This window comes from Montipora foliosa, chromosome 8, assembly GCF_036669935.1.
Source record: "Montipora foliosa isolate CH-2021 chromosome 8, ASM3666993v2, whole genome shotgun sequence".
Lineage (NCBI taxonomy): Eukaryota > Metazoa > Cnidaria > Anthozoa > Scleractinia > Acroporidae > Montipora > Montipora foliosa.
In genome coordinates, this window is record NC_090876.1 from 9,268,489 (window position 1) to 9,288,488 (window position 20,000).

Genomic DNA, 20,000 nt, shown 5'->3' on the forward strand with positions numbered 1-20,000 from the left:
CGCTTGAATAGTCCGCTGCAATGGCTCATTGATATGCGTAAATGTCGCACCATTTCTCCCGATGCGGCTCCTAACGTCAGTGGCTTCATAGCTCAGTTGGTTAGAGCGTCGCACCGGAATCGCGAGCTCACGGGTTCAAACCCCGTTGAAGTCCTGAATTTTTCAGACTTCTCTACGCAATTGCAAAAATTGCGCTCATAATTGCGAAGATCATAGCTTCACTTGATTTCATTTCGCAGTTCATTTCATATATATACCATTTCATCAGTACCAGACATGTATGGCATGCCACGTAATTTTATAACAACAACTCATTCACAACCTCTGTAGTGGACACATACTAGAGATTAGTACATACAAATTAAAGAGGTAGTTACTTTTAGCTAGTACTACTGAGAACAGCCTCTGCAAAGTTATTGTCACTTCTAATTGGACGGTCATAAAACTTAGCAAAAGTTGACTCAGAACGCCACCCAGCAGTGTTCATGAGCTCTTGAAAGCTCGCGGGGAACATTAGCAGCTTTAGCTGCAGAGATGGCTGCACCCCTAGTACTATGGGGTTTGAAAACTGTGGTATCAATTCCTGCAGCTTTCATGGTTTGTTTAATCCACCGTGAGATGGTGTCTCTAGGGGCTGGCTGGTCCATGTGGTGCTTTATAACAAATCAGCAGTTGCTTTGTTCCCATCCTAAGAGGGGCAGTTCTCTTGATATAAGCTTCTAATAACTCAACAACACAAAGTCTTTTGTCCAAGGTGAAACTCCGAAATAGAACAGGAAATAAATGTCTATTCTGGCCCCCTTTAGCACTGGTTTGTTTCAACAGAGATGATATGTAGATTGTATATTTTCCAGGTGATATGCACATTTCCTCCAGTGAGAGTTTCTGTAAAGTCTGAGTTCTCTGTGCTGATAGAAGGGCCATGAGCATGAGTAGTTTAAGGGTGAGCTGTTTCAATGACATACTATCAACAGCTGGAAAAGTTTTGAGGTAGTTGAGTACAATCTGGGGATTCCATGTTTCGGTGTAGCGCGGTAAGGCCGGTTTTTGATTGAACAGGCCAGACATAAACCTTGACACTAAAGGATGTTCACCCACTTTTATACCGTCTACTGTGATAAAGGACGACAGGGCACTTCGTGCAGTTGCTACAGCGCTGTATCCCACCGTTTTAGATTGGTGCGCAAGGAAGTCCAGGACTTGTGGTATCCTTACAGAACTTAAGCCAGGCGGTTACATAAGTCTGGTATTGCTTTCGTGTCCCTGTACGCCATGAGTCCAGAATTATGTTTAGAGGTTCTCCCTCAACACCTTGAGCTACTAGGGAAGCCCTGACACAAGACAACCATGAAGTTGAAGTTTCGGGAACAATGGATGGACTTCCTCGGGGTGATATGGAAGTGTGAGGTTTGATTTTAGCGTCTTGATTACCAATGGTTGAGATTTGAGCAACTGCAGGAGATGTGGATACCAGAACTGGGTTGGCCAATACGAGATCACCAGTATTGCTGTGGTATTGCTTTCTTGGATGTATTGTAAAACTTTCCCTATGAGACTGAAAGGAGGAAAGCAGTATATGAGCTTATACCTTGACCAGTCTACTGTGAAAGCATCAATGGCTATTGCACCAGGATCTGGTTTCCAGGCTACATATTGGGATACTTTATAATTTAGCCTTGACGCAATCATGTCTATGTCGGGCTCACCCCACGTTGCCGTAAGTTCATTAAAGACAGAAGGGGCCAAAGACCATTCACTGTTACTTTTGTGAAAAACGCGGCTAGTCCTGTCCGCCTCTGCATTTAGTTTGCCTGGCAAATGAGATATTGACAATGTTAGGTGTCTAGCCATGCACCACATGATTATTTCTCTAGTCATCTCATTGCAAACTCTACATTTTTTACCACCCATATTGCGGATGTAGGAGACAGCAGTTGTGTTGTCACAAAGCAATTTTATGTGGCAACATTGCATATGGTTGCAAAGGGACTGCAGAACTAACAGAATGGCCTTCAGCTCCAAGTAATTTATGTGGAGTTTGGATTCCTGGTATGACGATCTACCACCAGTTACATTTCGTGTACCTTCTATCACCCCTCCCCAGCCTTTCAGTGAGCTGTCTGTCATGAATGTGATATCAGGGGGTAGTGGAGTAATAGCTTTTGGGTATTGGTCAACATTAGAAATCCACCATAGCAGGTCCTGCTTGGATAGGGGAGAAAGAGTCATTTTCCCCTCAAGGTCCCAACCATTACATTTCAAGGCATTAGTTTTGTCATTTTCAAGGGACCTGTAGAACAGAGGTGCATACTGTACACCTGAGAAAGCTGATACCATGAGGCCCACTACAGATGCCACCTCTCTAGTTTGAACTGGCCCTTGCATGTGTACAAGAGTGTGACACCGACAGATTTTATCACGTCTGCTTTCCCGGGGACCATAGAAATGGTCATGTTCTGAGAATTGAGGGCAAATCCCAGAAAAGTGATTACTTGGGTGGGCGTGGTGACAGATTTTGTGTCGTGAATTGTAAACCCCAGTGATCTGAGCAGGAAAATGGTATCATTAATCGCCTGTGATAGTTCAAGAGGTGTTGCTGCCATTAAAAGGATGTCATCTATGTAGATCACTAAGAGGTATCCTTTTGATCTCAGGATAGCAATTACTGGTTTCATAACTTTTGTAAACACCCTTGGGGCCGAGGCGAGACCATTTGGTAAACATGTAAACTCATAGAGAGTATCTTTAAACTCAAATCTGAGGTACTTTCTGTGCTGAGGGTTAATGGGCACAGAATAGTAAGCATCCTTGAGATCGAGTACTGCCATCCAATAGTTTTTTGTATCAGCTGAACAGCGGATTGAAGGGATTCCATTTTAAATGCTGGTACGTGACAAACTGGTTGAGGTTCTTAAGATTTAAGATGAGTGTATGAGATCCATCTTTTTTGGGTCTAGTAAAGACAGTAGAGATGTACTCGTTGGCACCGTGTGTAGCTTCATTAATAACTCCCTTCTCTAAAAGCTTTTTAATTTCAGCTGCAATAATAAGTTATTCACCTTTAGAGAAACTACTATGAGGTACAGCTGGTTGGAAAGGCATGTCATCAAATTCTAAAGAATAGCCAGCCACCATCTCAAGGATGCTAGGGTCTGAGGTAATAGACCTCCAGGATTGCATGTGTGTGGCTAAGTTACCAGCGACAAATTTTGTAACATTTACCTTTTCAGTCGCAGATGCCTGAGCTACTGCGACTGACGCTTGTTGTTTTGTTTGTTCTTGTGAAGCTCTTTGTGCCTCCAAGGTCGGTAGATCTGACCTTTGAAGTTCTTTGAAGGTCGACTGTGAGAAAAAGAGCCCCTGCTGCTAGTGTTATTTCCAAAACCTGAGGAACTTCTTTGGGGTCCTCTAGAGGCTTGAACTCTAGCCCCTATTTTGTTGACATCACCTATGTCTTTCAACTGCTTTTGAAGGTCGTCACCAAACAGATAGTCAGTAAAAGGAATCTGCTGGGAGCGCAACGAGGCATAGTCTTTCCCTATATCGGGTTTCATTAATTGCCTCCTCTGCATGTTGAGTTCGTAGTTAACATGCGTTAGGAGCGAGAGGGCATCAAGCCCAAGTTGTTTTATCTGTTGAACGCCCTCTTTGTCTAGCCCTTTTTCTCAGTCATGGACAAGTCGATCAAGCGGACGACGGGCATTATACCTTTTACGAGCACCAGCTGCATCTTATATAGCTGCGAATCTCTTTTCTGCGTAGGTTCACGGAGCTTTCGCCAGATACCGGTATTTACTCTCGTTGGTTTAGCGGTTTCGCAGTTTTTCGGTCTGTCCTGGCGTTCCAGTTTGTCTTTCAGGACTTTATCCGGCAAGTGACTGCGAAACATTTTTCCAAGAAGCTTGGCAAGTTGAGGATTCTGTATATCTTTGCCAATAGAATCTTTAGCCTCGTATTCCTTCTGCATCTCCGCTAATATTTCATTCTCGCTTTCAGTATCACTCTCGTTACCCTCATGTGTAAATTTTTCCACAGAGGGTTTGGCAATCCTCAGAGTCAGAGGCATTTTGCTCGCTCGTGGAGCAAGAGCATCCCTTGGCGGGTTCTTTGGTGGGAACTTGGCTTTGAGGATCCTGGCTGGAGCGTTTGCTATTGCCTTTGCCTTTCCCCTTCGTGGAAGGGGTTTCCTCCAATTTATCGAGCCTTTTAGTTAAGCTTAGGATAGCTGAAGAAAGAAGCTTTACTTCAGCAAGCGATCCAGAAGGATTCGCGCCACTTGTGGACGCCATGTTTGTATCTTGCGTGTCATCAGTTTGGAGATTTTGTCTTTTTCGTCCGGGCTTAAACCAAGCGAATCCGGATCCTCAATATTTATTCGCGTTTCTGTAGCTGACCTTTCGTGGCCTTTCTCGACAATGAGAATAGTATTGCCGAGAAATGCCACGAAATCAGCCGTGCGGAATTTTCTCCCCGCTTTTGGTGCCCCGGGTGAATTGATCATTAGCCTACTACTCCCCGGGGGCCCTAATTACCTATTTAAGATTCGTTTTCTGGTATTTTTTCCCTCTTTTGCCAAGTTACGCGCTCGGCGTCGTGGTCCAGGATATTTTTCAAGTTATCTTTTACGTCGCCGAAGCTTTTGCTGCTCTTCTTCGTTCTTCTCGATGGCTGTGCCTGTCCAGCCAGATCCGGCTGTTTTGGCCGCTTTACAGAACCCTGATCCTGATCCGCAAGCACCCGCAGGACAGGCTGTCCAAAACCCTGACCCGCAAGTTGCCACTCCACAACCTGCTGGTCAAGTGCACGAGGTACGGGATTCGTTCTCATCTTATTTATTGTGCTAGTCTTAGCCGAGGCCGTTTTCCTTCTTGTCGCTCGTAGGCGTTTTTTCGCTTGTTCCGTTTCGCTTCGTTCTACTTTGTTAGTTTTGCCTCATGCTTCGCTTCTCTTTTGCCCGTTTCGGTTCATTCGCTTTTTGTTGCACGCTGCTTTGTTATTCTTCATGTTGGTTGTCGCCTTTTTTGATTCGCGTTCTTTTTTGTTTTGGCCGTTTTCGCTTTTATCTCCTTTTACCGGCCTTTGGGTGATTTTCGCTTTGGCTCATTTTTCTTCGTCTTTTTCGGTTTCTTTGTCATAGTACTTTTACGCCTTCGCACGCCTGGTTTTTTCGTTTTCTTTTGTCAGTTTTGCTATCGTATTATTTGCCTTTGCGTTCAGTGCCCGTTTTATTCAGTCTCTTGCCTTTTTTTCATTTCGGGTCTCTGTTGCTTTTCGTGGCGTTCGGTATAGCTCGGTTCTGCTCGCTTGGCCCTTCGTAGACCGCGCTTTCGGTTTGTTCGTACTCGTGTCTAGTGTTTGTTGCTCTTAGTCGGGCGTTATTTAGTCACTCGTTTTCCTAGTTGTTTTCAGCACTCCCGTGTTAGTGTTATCAGTCGGTTTTCGGTTGCTTGTGTGGTGGGCGTCATTCGGTTCCCCGGGTGTCTGGTGTTTTTTCAGTTGCTCGGGTGTCTAGTGTTTTCTGTTGCTCGTGTATCGGGAGTTTGCAGTTGCTCGTGTGTCAAGCGTTTCCAGCTGCTCGTGTGTTAAACCTTTTCAGTTGCTCGTGCGTCTAGCGTTTTCAGTTGCTCGTGTGTCTAGTTTTCTCAGTTACTCGTGTGTCTAGCGTTTTCAGTCTCTAGTGTGTCAAGTGTTTTCAGTTGCTCGTGTGTCGTGCGTTTCCAGTTTGCTCATGTGTCGAGCGTTTTTTCGGTTGCTCGTGTGTCGGGCGTTTTCAGTTGCTCGTGTGTCGAGCGTTTTTTCGGTTGCTCGTGTGTCGGGCGTTTTCAGTTTCTCGTGTGTCGAGCGTTTTTTCGGTTGCTCGTGTGTCGGGCGCTTTCAGCTGCTCGTGTGTCGAGCGTTTTTTCGGTTGCTCGTGTGTCGAGCGTTTTCAGTTGCTCGCGCAGCTCGTGTGCCGAGCGTTTTCGGTTGCTCGTGTGTCGAGCGCTCCCAGTAAATCGTATGTTGAGCGCTTTCAGTTTGTACAAGAGAAAATGAGGGGGACAGAGACGGAGTCTCAGGGCGTTGGTCGGGATATGTCGTGTCCACCCAAAGTTATTTTTAGACGAGCGGAAGTCTTTGTTCTAGCGGAAGTCTGTCTTCCGAGACGTCCGCATGCAGTCTTGTCTCGCTCTCAGGTTCTTAGTGAAGAGAGAAAATGGCGGTGCAGGTGGAAGGCTAATGAATATTTATTCTTTCAAACATCAGACCGAGGTTGGCCTGCATGCGGACGTCTCGGAATACAGACTTCCGCTAGAGCAAAGAATTCCGCTCGTCTAAAAATAACTTTCGTAGACATGACATATCCCAAGGGCTGGACCGGGAGCCTCCTTCTCTGTCCCCTCATTTTCTCTTGGTTTGTACCTTTACGTTGCCCATGCGTCGTGCGTTTTCAGTTGCTCGTGTGTCGTGCGTTTTCAGTTGCTCGTATGTCGAGCGCTTTCAGTTGGTATCTTTGCGTTTCTCGTTCTCGTGTGTCGCACGTTTTCAGTTGCTCGTGTGTCGCACGTTTTCAGTTGCTCGTGTGTCGAACGTTTTCAGTTGCTCGCGTGTCGAGCGTTTTCAGTCGCTCGTGTGTCGTGTGTTTTCGTTTCTCGTGTGTCGGGCGCTTTCGGTTGCTCGGGGGTCTTGTGTTTTCAGTCGCTCGTGTGTCGAGAGTTTTTTCATTTGTTAACGTCGGTGTTAAATTTCTTCTTGTTGGCTGTAATTTCTAGCACTGGTTCGTAAAGTTTGTCTTATTTTGCACTGTTTTAGTTTGGTCTCTGTGTATTACCGGCTTCTAATGATTTGTCTCTGTTATTCACTGGCTATTTAGTTTGCCTCATTTTGCCCCACGGTAGTCTCGGTATATTTTTTCGTCCCAGTACGCCCCGACCCCATCCTCCACCGTGACCAGAAGGGTAATCTTATTCACGCCCTATAACCTGTCTTAGGACAGGTTCCTGGTCCGGCTCGGCTGGCGGATTCTCTCCCTCCCTGTTTTGGGCTTTGCTTTCTCTCTTCCACGTTTTTAGCTTCGTTCTTTTCTTCCCCCCTTTTTAGGGCTGTGCATCTGCTTCGTTTACTGCGGCTCTTATGGAGGCTCAAGCAATCCCACGCTCTGTACGGTGGTTTTATGTGGGGGGGGGGGGGGGGGGTAGGCAATCCTGTCAGCTGGGCCGGACCCTTGCCGTCTATTGAAATGGTTTCGTAGGGTTTAGTCTCCACCTCACCGGCCCTGTTACGTTTCCCGGCACCGGATAGTTTTGTGGCCGGTAACCTGCGTTCCTGCTCGCCCTTCTGGGAGGTCGTCTTGAAGGGTCACCCAAAGGCTTCGGAGATTCTGGGGTACATCACAGAGGGGTTTAGGGTGCAGGACTTTTTTGTCTCGTTCCGCCGCTGAGTTGTTTCGTTCTAAAAACGACCTTCAGAGTTTCCCTCTGGCATTTCCCTGAAGTATATTTCTAGTGTTTCGCCTCCTTGCCTTTCTGTTAGGGTTTTTCTGAGTTTTGGAGAGGGACGACACTTATTTAAAGTTTCTCGTTTTCCCCGGTTTGGTGATCCTGTTTCTTCGTCAGTAAGTCGTTGGCTAAATTTTGCCTACCATATCTTATTCCGCTAAGGCGGTGAGTGTCTGTTTTGGCAGTGAGGATTGTTTACTATTTACAAAGCGTGGTGGAGTTGAATCAGGGACAACCGGAAACAAATCCAAGCCAGAGGTTAGAACGGGATTTGAACCTGTCTGTTTTGGCAGTGAGGATTCGTGGCATTTCTCGGCAATGAGAATAGCCGACTGGTTGCCTCCCGCCAGTTGGGGTTTTTAATAATGTTTCTGTTAGGTTTGAATTGTTACTTTCACCTTGTTAACAGTGGAGTGCCCGTAAACTAGCTTGATAGCTAAGTGTACTTCCACTGTAAAGAAAGCATTTAATTTTAATTTTTGTCTTCATCAGTTCCACTGTTCCGCATCTGAAAGCAAACTATGATAAAAAAGATTGCCTTTCAATGACACATTAAGGGAAAACATAAGCAAAATATACGGTGGCCATGGCATGAACGTTTGCCTTTTGGACCAAGAAACCCCACGAGATTGTGTTTGTAACTTATGCTTAGATCAAACCAGAAGTTAAGCAATCAGATCAAAAGATATTCCGGCATTCTTTTTCACTTGGTTAAAAGGTGTTAAATGCTCGACTGCAACTTCCGCTGGGTGTCAACATAAACTTGATGAGCGCTTCTGCTTTGATGTAATGTTTAAAACACGAGCTGCAGTGTTTTATCGGGTTTACGAACACGAGGCATAACCGAGTATTCTTAAGCCTGGTTTTCACTAGCGACACAAGCACTTGCGCAATCACAAGCATAAGAGCGCTTTTTTCACGGTGAAAACGGGGTTGCCGCAAACATGAGCACAAGGATAAAAAATTTTCCTTTTCCTTATGTTTGCGCATGCTCTTATGCTTGCGTTCGCTTGCGTCGTGTGAAAACAAAACAAAGCATAAGCACAGGCCCTGGGAAATTTGTTGCGTCTGACCAATTAAAGCACTCGTTTCAGATTCCCTGAGTCTGAGCATTTGAACAAAATGTCGGATGCCGTGGTTGTTATTTAATGCTTATGTCGAATTCGAAATTCTTTTTCCCTAGCATAAGCTACAGTAAAAACCCGCGTGTGAGAACCTAGCGGTTTAAGAGCCTGCTGGCAGATATTTCCCATTTTTATACTCCAAAATATAAGAACATGTTTAACCAAGCAAAATTTATTAGGTTCTTATATGTGAGTTATGGGATATTTTCACAAGCATGTTAACTAAGAAGTATAACTTTGGTGACTTTGAGAAAGAGATTACTTCATGGAAAGTTCGCGCGTACGGTTTTATAAGGAAACTGTAGTTCTTTGAACACGAAGAGGTGCATTTGTTTGTTTGTTTCATTTCATATACTGTAGCACTATGATCAATTCTGATGATTCCATCATAAAATGAATGTGACCAGAAAATTAAGGCAAAAGGACTTTTTTCGCATTTTTACTTATTCCATTTATTATTTTATTTTGTATGCAGATATTTCTGAAGCAACTACAGAATGCAGGGCCAGAATCAAGGCAATTTTGTTTTGCGGCTCGTTTGGTTCGGCAGTGGATGAAAGGTTAGCTTTAACCGTAACCGTAAAGTGAAAGCTAAAGAGTGCTTGGGCCTAATCACTGAAACGAGCGCTTAGGCTTAATCAGTACACGAGTGCTATATTCTTCACACAATCTCGTAAAAAGTGTAGTAAACCTAATTGTAAAATGAAAGTTAAAATTTTAAAGGAGCGCTTAGGCCGAATCACTGAAACGCGCCCTTCGGTTTAAAATTAATCGGTAAACAAGTGCTATTTTGTTCACACTAGACTTAACGTCATACAAACTATTTGACGTTCTTTCATCCACTACCGAGCCAAACGAGCCGAACGAGCCATCTCATTGACATAAAGAGCGTATGAAACTGCGATTATTGATAACCAAAGAGCAACCGAGCCAAACGAGCCGGCTCGTTTGGTGGATGATTAAAAGTGGCCCTGTATTCTGTAGTATAGCCAATACTTTCATTTCCCGAAAGATACTTTGTTTATAGTGTATTGTTTAGTTAGTCTTGCACAAGGCTCATGGCAGAGGTTAACTATTAATAGAGTTATTTCAGTAGAGTTATGACTTAGAGTTAGAGTTAACGACTTCCAAAATCCTGAATTCAAGATTTTGGAATTCAAGATTTTGGACTGCCAAAATCCCGAATTCAAGATTTGGGAATACAAGATTTTGGCCGTCCAAAATCTTGAATTCATCTTGAATTCAGGATTTTGGCAGTCCAAAATCCTGAATTCAGGATTTTGGAAACAACTCTAACTCTACGACATAACTCTATGAAAAGAACTCTAAGAATAGCTGTCCTCCTCATGACAAAACAGTTATAAATAAATGCTGTTTATATCATAAAGGACCAAACCTATTTTTTCTGCTTGTACAGAATGGTTTCTACTGAAAAATTAAGAACCTAATTAAGACCCTACTTTAGCCTAAATTGCCAATAACTACCCCCAAATGTAAGAACCTGTTTTGTCAAACTTTGAAAAATGTAGGTTCTTACACGCGGGTTTTTACTTGTGCTTGCGCTTGTGCTTGGGTCCCTAGTGAGAAGCAGGCTTTAGAATTTAGACCCGATAAAACACGTGCTGCGAGTTTTTTTGAACACCTTCAAAAACTTCCACGAAAAGCGTGTCCCACGCGATTACGAAGAAAGGCCAGTTCCAACACAGGCGCCCCAAGCTCAGTGTGAGGGAACATCAGGATTTGTATGGGAAGACAAGACCTGAGACCTGACCAGATAATTTTAAAGAAGCCTAATCTTATTGCCATTGTGTGTCGCCTCTTTCCTGTAAGGTTTTTTCCAGATTCGACGTAAATTGAGCCATTTTCAGTAATATAACAATAATAATATCTGACCTGCTAATCGCCCTTTCACGCAGTCGGAGACTGAATTACGAAGGACGCAGCTCGACGAGGTCGGACCGAAGGAGCTGTGCTGCCGGCTCGACGCTCGGCCCTGAACACGACCTATGTATGACCTCGGAGCACAGCACCACAGCCCGATGGAATAGGCCGGGGGTCGATTTTGAGGAGGGAGGAAAACCGGAGTACCCGGAGAAAAACCCTCGGAGTCAGATTGAGATCGACTGCAACTCAGCCCAGCCCAGCCCCGCCCAGCCCACATACGACCCGAGCCAGAGTTGAACCCCAGTCACAGAGGTGGGAGGCACGGTTGATGACCACTAAACCACCCTAATTCCTTTGATCATGATGGAACATTTCCAATCCCCTAGGCAGCATTTGTACCATTTAGGTACTAACTAGTATTACGTATAATACATTTAATAAGACAGTAGAAAAGGTAAAAAATCTTGGTGAGAATTAACCCTAAACCGACTCCATTTTTTCTGCATTATCTGTAATATTGAGCTCATTTCACTTTTTACCCCTCGATCTTCTTTGAAATTGGCACAATGCTTCCCATTCTCCTGCCAAAACTGAACATAAACCAAAAGTCCAACCAACCGAAATCATGCTTGCAATTGTAACCACATGAAGTAAACCATGATTTTCAATTTCAATTATTATTCTTACAGGTATTCCATGTTGCGACAGTTATTAAAAATATTCTTTCATTTTATATAGGCAACCCATGCATCACCCTTCGATTGCCTATTTAACAATATCAATATCAACTTCTATCAAATACTTGCGTATAATATAATGCACTCAAACGTTATTCCCTTCTAAAAATCCAGCCCAGTTGACACTTTTAGGCAAATATAACACCGATATGAAACTCAAGACTAGCAGTGTCGGATCCAGAGGAATGGCCCGCGGGGGCCCGCTTTTCCCCCTCCCCCTTATTTTTCCTTATTTTTGGACCAACGCCGAAGCCCATATGGCTGACGCACTCTGATACTTCGTTTTGGCCATAGAAGCAAGGCAAACAAAGAAAAGCTGCATTCGTTTTATGTCTTCTTTTTGAAGAATTATATCACCTAATCGCATAGTATCCTGTTAGAAGGTCGCACGCGCTCGGTTCGTCGCGCAAGGCTAACAATGCGCTCATAGTGATTTGTTGCCCAGATGGCGGGAAACAAAGGCGGGAAAGTGAAAGACTTCAGCATCCACCGCCTCGCGGGAAAAAGTTGCATTTGCTGATTTGGATTCAATGATTTCATAACTGAATATGGTGAGTTTCTTTATTTATTAAATTAACCCATCTTCATCAATGCAGGGGTATTTTGCAGAACGCCCAGCTCCGCATGACTCTAAATTTGAATGATTAGAGTTAGAAAACTGAGTGAATCAAGTTCCAGTTATTAGGGTCATTAACGGAACTGCAACTTGATTCATTCACTCAGTTTTTTAACCCTAATCACTAAACTTCATTCAGAGTCGGGGTTTTGGGGTCGTTCGGTTCTTAAAAAAAACAGGTTCAAGGCACTTCCACTATTTATTGTTAATTGCTACTGAAATGTGGACGAAAACATTCATTTGGTTTGTGTAATTAAAATGTAATGGCCTGTTTCAAACATTGAACTTTTCTTGATGCAAAGAAGGAGACCATGTCTGTTGTACTTGCTAGCCTAATTCAGTAATTGTATCAAATTTTGCACGAAAAGCTTGAAACATTCCTTTCTTGGTTTAATTTCAACTTTGGGGATCCAGCAGATTACAGCTTTTTTAATACTTAGGGAAAAAAAATAAATTCATTGCACGCCCAGTGCCGTCAAATGTCGTTGCCTGTGGGGAAAGCAAAAATACTATGCTACCTCCCCTGGTGGGCTGTTATACATCTAGCAATTTTTGTGACTTTACGCGGTGACATGGTTTGTGGTGGAGGCTAGAAGCATAAACTGACGCAGAAGCCGGTCTCAACCTTGTCAATGTCAATGGCCCTTTAAAACAGGGCAACACTATTTCCCAGTCAAATCTTTTATTCAGATAAGCATTTAAAAAATCACTTCTCTGGGGACCTACCGTCACCACATAGCTTTCACCAGGCGGCTTCGATTGTGGAAACGAAAATGGCAGGGAGTGGGGCATGCACCTGCAACAATTGAAGCCACTCCGGCCAACATGACGGTGACATTTCACCCAAACATAGCGCAGATTCTCTGGTTGGTTCGGATGTTGCCAGTCTCTGCAGCAACCGTAGAAAGAGCCCATTCCGCTTTGAAGGAGATTAAAAAAGACAAACGAAGCACTACCGGGTCAGCACGTTTGACTGCGCTAACCTTGTTGTCTGTCCACAAGGACATAAAATTGAACCATGACGAAACCATTGATATTTACGCAAGAGAGCATCAAAGAAGAATGAATCAAACATTTGGTTTTATCAACGGAATGATAATGTAATTTGACCACCGTACAGGGATTGTAAAAGCTGACGTTTCGAGCGTTAGCCCTTCGTCAGAGCGAATCGAGGAATAATGGGTTGTGTGTAGTTTTTATACTAGCGTAGGTATTGGTGGTAACATGGCAACGTGCAAAACTGGAATACAGTAGTTAAATGAAAAGCGTTCGTTAATACCGTGGGGATTAAGAGTGTCGATTTGGAAGATGAATTTTTGTTCCAGATTCTTGCGGCTTTCCGTCGTACCTAGATATAGGGAAAGGCCGCAGATAGCCATGTGTTGTTTGGAGTGGTTAGGGAGATTAAAATGACTAGCGACTGGCTTAGATGCATCTTTGTTATTCTTCTCAACATCGCGAAGGTGTTCAAATTTTTGTATACTACTTCCCCACTGACGCAGCACTACAGTTTCTTTAGAAACTACCCCCTTTAAAGAATAATGAAGCTGTTAAACCCTCTGGGAGGTCACTGAGAGAGTAAAATTCTACTCATGCCCCGTGCTGAGTGACTTTGTAGCTGTTGTAGTGAAAATAGTAGTAAGGACAGAGACAAAGTGTAATTTCTTTCAAGGATCAAGGCAGCATTATGCACAAACTTGAGAGCTGAAGAATATTTGCACACTGGCATACACGCTATACATCTTCGTGTCTCTTGTGCTTCTATCTTTTGTCGAAAGTTTGTTACATAAGGCTGTCGCCTTCTAATAACTCATAGCCGCAATAAAACACAATAAAAACATAGTCAAGTCACTTGAAAAACCTGCTCAGGATCTATGCATCTTTAACTTCGTCAGCCTTATTAGCCAGATATTAACAGTAAAGCTCTTTTAAAATGTCTTTAAATTTTTGGTTATAACAAAGCTGTCTTAAAAAGACTAAAACACCAAAATCGCGAAAGGACAAAAACAAATTTTTTCCTTACCTCCAGGTTTGGATCCGACACTGAGAACAAGAAAAGACATTATTTTACTAGGCATGGAACGCACTTCACTAATCCATGATTACTACTAGTATATATAATAAACAAATCACAGCACACAAAGTGCTTTGTACGGATTTTTATTCCCTCTTTGCAAAAAGACTTACTCCTACGCTGCGCTCACTCGTTTGTTTTCCAAAGTATTGCAACTCGTGAATAAAACTGTTCCGTTCGTCGGCCTTTCTATGAAGTAATCTATATTTATCAGCTCAGTTGATATGGTACTCCCCTTGACCTCCGTAAAGAGGTTCGAAAGCTAACGTTTCGAGCGTTCGCCCTTCGTCAAGTTTCGAATTTCTTTACTGTGGTCAATTTACCATAGCGTTTTCTGCGATTAGCCCCGGCTGCATTTAACGAAGTTTCTTGTCCGGTTAGATGGCAAAGGAATGACAAACTACAATAGCAGTTTGTGGAGGCCTGGAAACAAACCACGAACTTTCAGGTGTGGCGAGGAAAAGAGCATCCGGGGATTGATGACATACATGCTGGATAATCACGTGACAGTTGAAAGGAACAGAGTAGAGTGTTTTTGAGATAACCAAGGAATGCTATTTATTTTAGCGTTTTGGATTTGTTTATAAGCATCCATTTCAAGGTCACTTAGGATTGTCTGACTTGCGAAGTAAGTGGCATATTGTGCGCATGTTTCCTTGTTCCAAAAAAAAGCGTTAATATGGTGGAGGGAAAAAAAGGATAATTCTAAGGCAATTTTTGCTGGGTAGAAAAGAATTGTAAGGCGCCACCCATACGAGAGCAACATTTGTCTTACCCCAGAAATAACTGTTGACAGCAAGAGAGGCGGAATAGTACAGGACTTCACACTTCGCACTTCAGCGTCCAGACATTTACCAAATACTATTATTAAATGCAAGAAAGGGCTCACACAAAAATTGTCCCATAAAAATTGCCACACAGAATTGCTGCTATAAAGGACTTGTTATTTTTCTTTATGTTTTTTAGTGTCATACAAGATGTAGCCTCTAATTCTGAGAAAGGCCGCAGAATTGAACAGGCTGTGAGTCAGACAAGGATGGTGGTTGGTAGGGGTAATTTTCTGTTTGTCTTGAAAAGAGGTAGCGTAGCTTAGGGGGGAGGGTATGGGCTTGTAACTCAGAGGGCCCGGGTTAAATTTTCACTATCACAAGATGGTAATTTAAATCGGAAGACGTTCCATAAAAGAAGTCGCTTCCCTCTTTGAATTCGCATCATATATGACTGAATTATCCAAGATGGCGATAAAAAGCAAAAACAGGCGGGTTTCTAAAAGATATTTCGCGGTGAAAAAGGTAACGGGGCAACTTAGAAAGAAGACAGGGAAACAACGTTTTGTGCAATATTAAGGACAGCTTTCCTTTAGGAGATTTTTTTTCTTACATAAATTATCGTAGAGATTTTTAGGCGTCTACGTTTGATGGAGAAATTATCTGCATGAGCCTAAGGTACCGCGCCTTTTATAAGGTCTTCGCGTTTCCGAATGGTCACCATTGCAGCCCTTTTTAGTGTTGTCACGCAACGTTTGTGGGAACGAGTTTTGCGTGACGACTCTAAAAATGGCGGCCCTTTTCGTTCCTTTGGTGACGTCACATGGAGGCCTTGAGTCTTTAAAAAAATGATCAGTTGGTAAATTCACCTCACAGTTTCAATATACTGTCAGGCAGGCAAGGTTTGAGATTGAACCTTATCATCAGCAAGGGGTATTATGTTGATGTAACATTGCCAGCCAACAAAGAAATTGAAGGTACCAGTTAAGAGAATTAACTTTTAGATCATGGAAGTGAAAGGATTTATGACATGATCATCATATTATTTAGCTGCCATTTGTGAAAAGATCTGTTCATGTGTTTACATTGTTCTTGTGAAGGTATCATTAAATTAAACTATCTAAAAATCTTCACACAGCCCCTCTTCACACTGTTGTATAATCATTTGCAGTTTTTGGCACTTTCAGCAATGTTTGTTAATCTCAATTACTTTCCAAGCGTATTTCTAAACACCTCCTCGCTTTCATGTTGCAGGTGGTGCAATTAACAGCGCACGCTCGTTTGTGACGTCATGGTTAACAGAATTGACTCAACCACACCCAGAAGAATTAGCAGAGACGAACAAAGAGGAAGAAATAGGCCATTTTACAGTTGTTTGCTCTGCAACCTAGCCTATGAATGGCTGCGAGGCTGCCGGTGACCTTGCATTGATACAGCCCCGAATGCTTTTATCATGCAAATTGTGTTGTTGTAATTCTAATTAGTCCGTATTAACATTACAAAAGCACGGAGGTTTGTATCAAAACAGGGTCACCGGCAGCCTCGCTTCCATTCGTAGGCCAGGTAACTTAGCTACAACTGTAAAATGGTCTATTGAAGAAGAAAAAAAGAAGACACGAGTACCCAGGATGACATACAGTCTGCCAAGAAATCATAGCAATTTTGTTAAGACTAGGAAAACCTTTTTTATTTATCCTTTCGTCTCTTCCAAATTGGTTTAGGCGACCGAACTGGAATTCAATGCCTGTACTGAACGGCGTAATTCAAAGACGTAGTAAAATATACTGAATAATTAAATAAGCATTAAATACAAACAAATCAATTATTTACACGACCCTTGAGTGGGGTCAGTTCTTTAAGAAAGAACTTAAGTTGTTCTTTCGATGTTAATTTCCGTGGGATCTTCAGTTGATTTACAGCGGTTGGCGTGGCTTGGAGAAGAAAATCTCGAAATCCTTGGAACGTTCCTGACTCAACCAAGCGGACCTTTATCCTGTCAATGCAGCCGCCATTTTCCCGCCGAATCTGATAAAACGGGTTGACTTCACATAGGGCTTTGTCTAGCTACAAAGGAAACATCGCAGTTTGGACATTAGTCGAAATCAACCGGTTAAGGAAGCAAATTAAAGAGCATCGACACTATAACGAAAAAGGAATAATAGTAGGCTATTCCTGCAGAATGAGTTTTGATGAACCAAAAGGTGACCATTTCACATCCTACGGCATGATGAGCTTCTCCCTGTAGTCTTTGAGGGGAGAATCGAAGGAAAGAGACCCTTGAAAACATCGAACAGGAATGTACATGTTGGACAGAGTAAAAGAAGACGCGCCATGGAATGGGAACTGCAAGGAAGTAGCTGCCTATGGGCAAAGCACACGCGCATCATAATGGTAGTAATATGGGTCGCCTTTGACAATTTCTTTAGAAACAGGACAAGTTGGATTTCAAGTGAGCTACAACTGTAACAACAAAAGCAATAATAAGCTTAATTCACGAGAAATCAGTTGAGGCCTTCCCCTTTTTTCTTCATATATCCTAATTTTTTTTTTACACTCGAAAATGTGAGCCGGTCGGACGACGGTAATTGGAGAAAAAAAAAGGGACGCTCTTGTAATTACCTCTTCTGCAAGGGCTTCCGATTCCGCTGCGTTTCGCTGCAATCCCTCTGTTTCTATGAAAATCACATAAAATGGCTTGACACCAGAGCCGAATGCAGATAGTCCATCTTGCTGCACGCTTGTTCCCAGAGAGCCTGGTAAAAATTCCAGAAGAATGCTTTCTGCGCAGGTGTAATCCACTAGGTGAACCTTCTTGCCCCTTCTTCGGATTACGGTCGTGACTGCTTCGTACAACATGGTCTCGGTCATTTTTTCGGAGCGCATGTTAAGAAGTTGGCCTTGTCTGTATTGAAATTCTATCACCGGACACTCGTTGTGAAAGCGAACAACCTTAATAACATCTCCGATCCTGTAACGGCAAAGGCCACTCAATGTCGTTATTACTAGCTCGTAGAGGTGTCCTACCTTCAGTTCCTCGCCAAAGAGAGTCTACAATAAGATAAAAACTTGTCACGGGAACAACGTCAACAATTCATTAGTACTCTCTCTTTCCTTGATTACATATGTATTAACATAAATTGAAAAAGAGAACTAGTTGCCTGCCATATTCCAAAACTGCCGCCATTTAGTATTCTTTTGTTTGATTGCTGAGAATCTATCTCGTTTTTCTCTTTAAGTAACTTGGACTAAAGTCTGTTCCAAACTAACTTAAAACGAAAAAACACAGTATGATGTAAACGATGAAATTATATATGAATTGGATCATATATGAACTGTAGATATGTGCAAAACCAGGACGTATAAGTTTCTCGGAATCCAAAAGAACGGTATGAAACGCATTTCAGAAAAATTTCGCACCACACCGGAAACTGACACAAAGGTTTTCTTTTTTTTTTTTCAATTGCACTCTAGTCCTTCATTCAAGAACGTACGATATCGAAATTCAGATTTGATTTTCCTATTTCTTCGCAATCGTCAAATGCGGCACTACCTATAGCTGTTGTGGTCTCCGTTTATTTTGCTTTTTTTTTTCCTTTATGGTAACGCTAAAATAAGGGCGCAGTGGTTTGTTCTGACCTTAAGCGGCTTCGCGTCTCCGTTATGGAGCTTTAGGGAGTTTAAAAAACGACGACGGCTACGACTTCGACAACGCCACAAAACAATGGGCGTTTTCCATTTACAAAGAATTTCTGGAAATTTCGGTGGAAATTTCCATCGGATGAAAAACGTGTTCCATTTAACTGTCCGTTCGCCGCCCAGTGATTGCGGGTTTACGCGCCAAAATTTAAAAATGTGGCCGTGAATAGCCTGGAAGTGCTAAGACCTTTCAAAAGTTGTAAATGGAACACACATTTCCATCGGAAAGTTTCCAACGGGAAAACAGGACTACCTTTTCAGAAGTTCCGTTTATTCCGGGAAATATCCAGTGGAACGAAACAAAAACGTGTGTTCCATTTACATCCCAACCGGACTTTCCGTAATTATTTGGTAAATGGAAAACGCTCAATGTGATTGGTCAAAAGAGCATAAATAATCGTGTTGCACGTACACCACGCCGGTATTTTAACAAGTATGTTTACGGTTCTCTGCGTAACGACGACGTGAAATCACTAAATTTGAGGTTATGACGACAACTTAAGCATGCAACAGTTATATTTTGAGGTCGGTGACGTTTCTTAGACCGTCGCCGTCGTAGATCTTAAGGTCCCTTTTATCAACGACGACGTGAACCGCAACGAGATCGTCATCCCAAAATAGAAATTCGCGTTATTGTAATCACTATGGACTATTCCAAGCTTTTTAACATGACAATGTTGTGGCAGTCCCTTAAGAATGAAACCGATATGAGTCACACATAATTCAGAGAAGAAAATGAAAGTTTATCTCCTGGTGCTGACGTCCTCCATAAAACCTCAAAATTGGTTATTTCATGCTGTTGTTTTCATGACCATGGCAAAAATGACAAAAATGAAAAGCGCACGGGCAGGGCGTGGAAAGTTATTGTTTTTGCCCACTAAATTTGCAAATTTGTGAGGTTCTTGTTGTCGTCGCCGTTTCCGTTGTCGTTGCTAAACCTCCCGAATAGAGAGTTAAGAGACAAGCATTACGTTTACGCCAAAAGGCAAACGTCGGAGTGAAATTACGGTTTTGCCAAAAATGTAAGAACCCTGCTTGATATTAGCTCATTTCTGCCCTGTTAGCTCCAGATATCAAGCAACTTCTCAAAGGAACGAGACAAGTTAAAATGAGAGAATTTTCACGCTTTTATGATAAGCCGGCGCCTGCCGTTGGCCGCGAACGTCATGCTTAACCTTTGTAAGATCTCCGAAAGCGCTACAAAAACGTCACAAATTTTGCATACTTAATGAGCAAAAACAATAGCTTTGCACGCTCTGCACGTGCATTTTTCATGTTTGTACATTTCTTTCACGTCTGCGACGTGAAATGACCAGTTCTCAAGTTTTTTGGAGAACAGGAACACAAGGCAGCGAATTTGAATTTTCTGTCGTAGCTTCAACACCGCACCTCCTAATTCAGGTTCTGGAAAGTTGCGCAAGTTTTTAGAAGTTAGACAAACCGATGGCCGTTTTATACTACAGACGCATAATTCGTCTGAGACGAACTTGGGCAATCATTTTTTCTGCGTCTGTTAAATTCGTCAAGTATGAAGACGGGCACAAGACGCATTATGGGTTTGGATGAAGTATCTACTTTAGTGAGTCTTCAAAGACGCACTAAACTGGATAGTTTGTCCCGACGAATT

The 20,000-nt window shown here is 42.8% G+C and overlaps 1 protein-coding gene across 2 annotated transcripts in view; it reads right to left on the minus strand.

The window, feature by feature from the left end:
* LOC138013043 (uncharacterized) overlaps positions 1-20,000 on the minus strand; it is a 167,922-nt gene that overhangs the window by 136,146 nt on the left and 11,776 nt on the right. The window contains exons 6-7 of one of the 2 annotated variants that reach the window (XM_068860006.1): positions 17,297-17,725; positions 15,940-16,741 (exon numbers count right to left, since the gene is read on the minus strand). In XM_068860006.1, the coding sequence (XP_068716107.1) occupies positions 16,496-16,741; positions 17,297-17,725 (675 nt within the window). In that variant the 3' untranslated portion in view covers positions 15,940-16,495. Of the gene's footprint in view, positions 1-15,939; positions 16,742-17,296; positions 17,726-20,000 lie in introns of those variants that run through there. The other variant, XM_068860007.1, reaches the window with a different exon arrangement.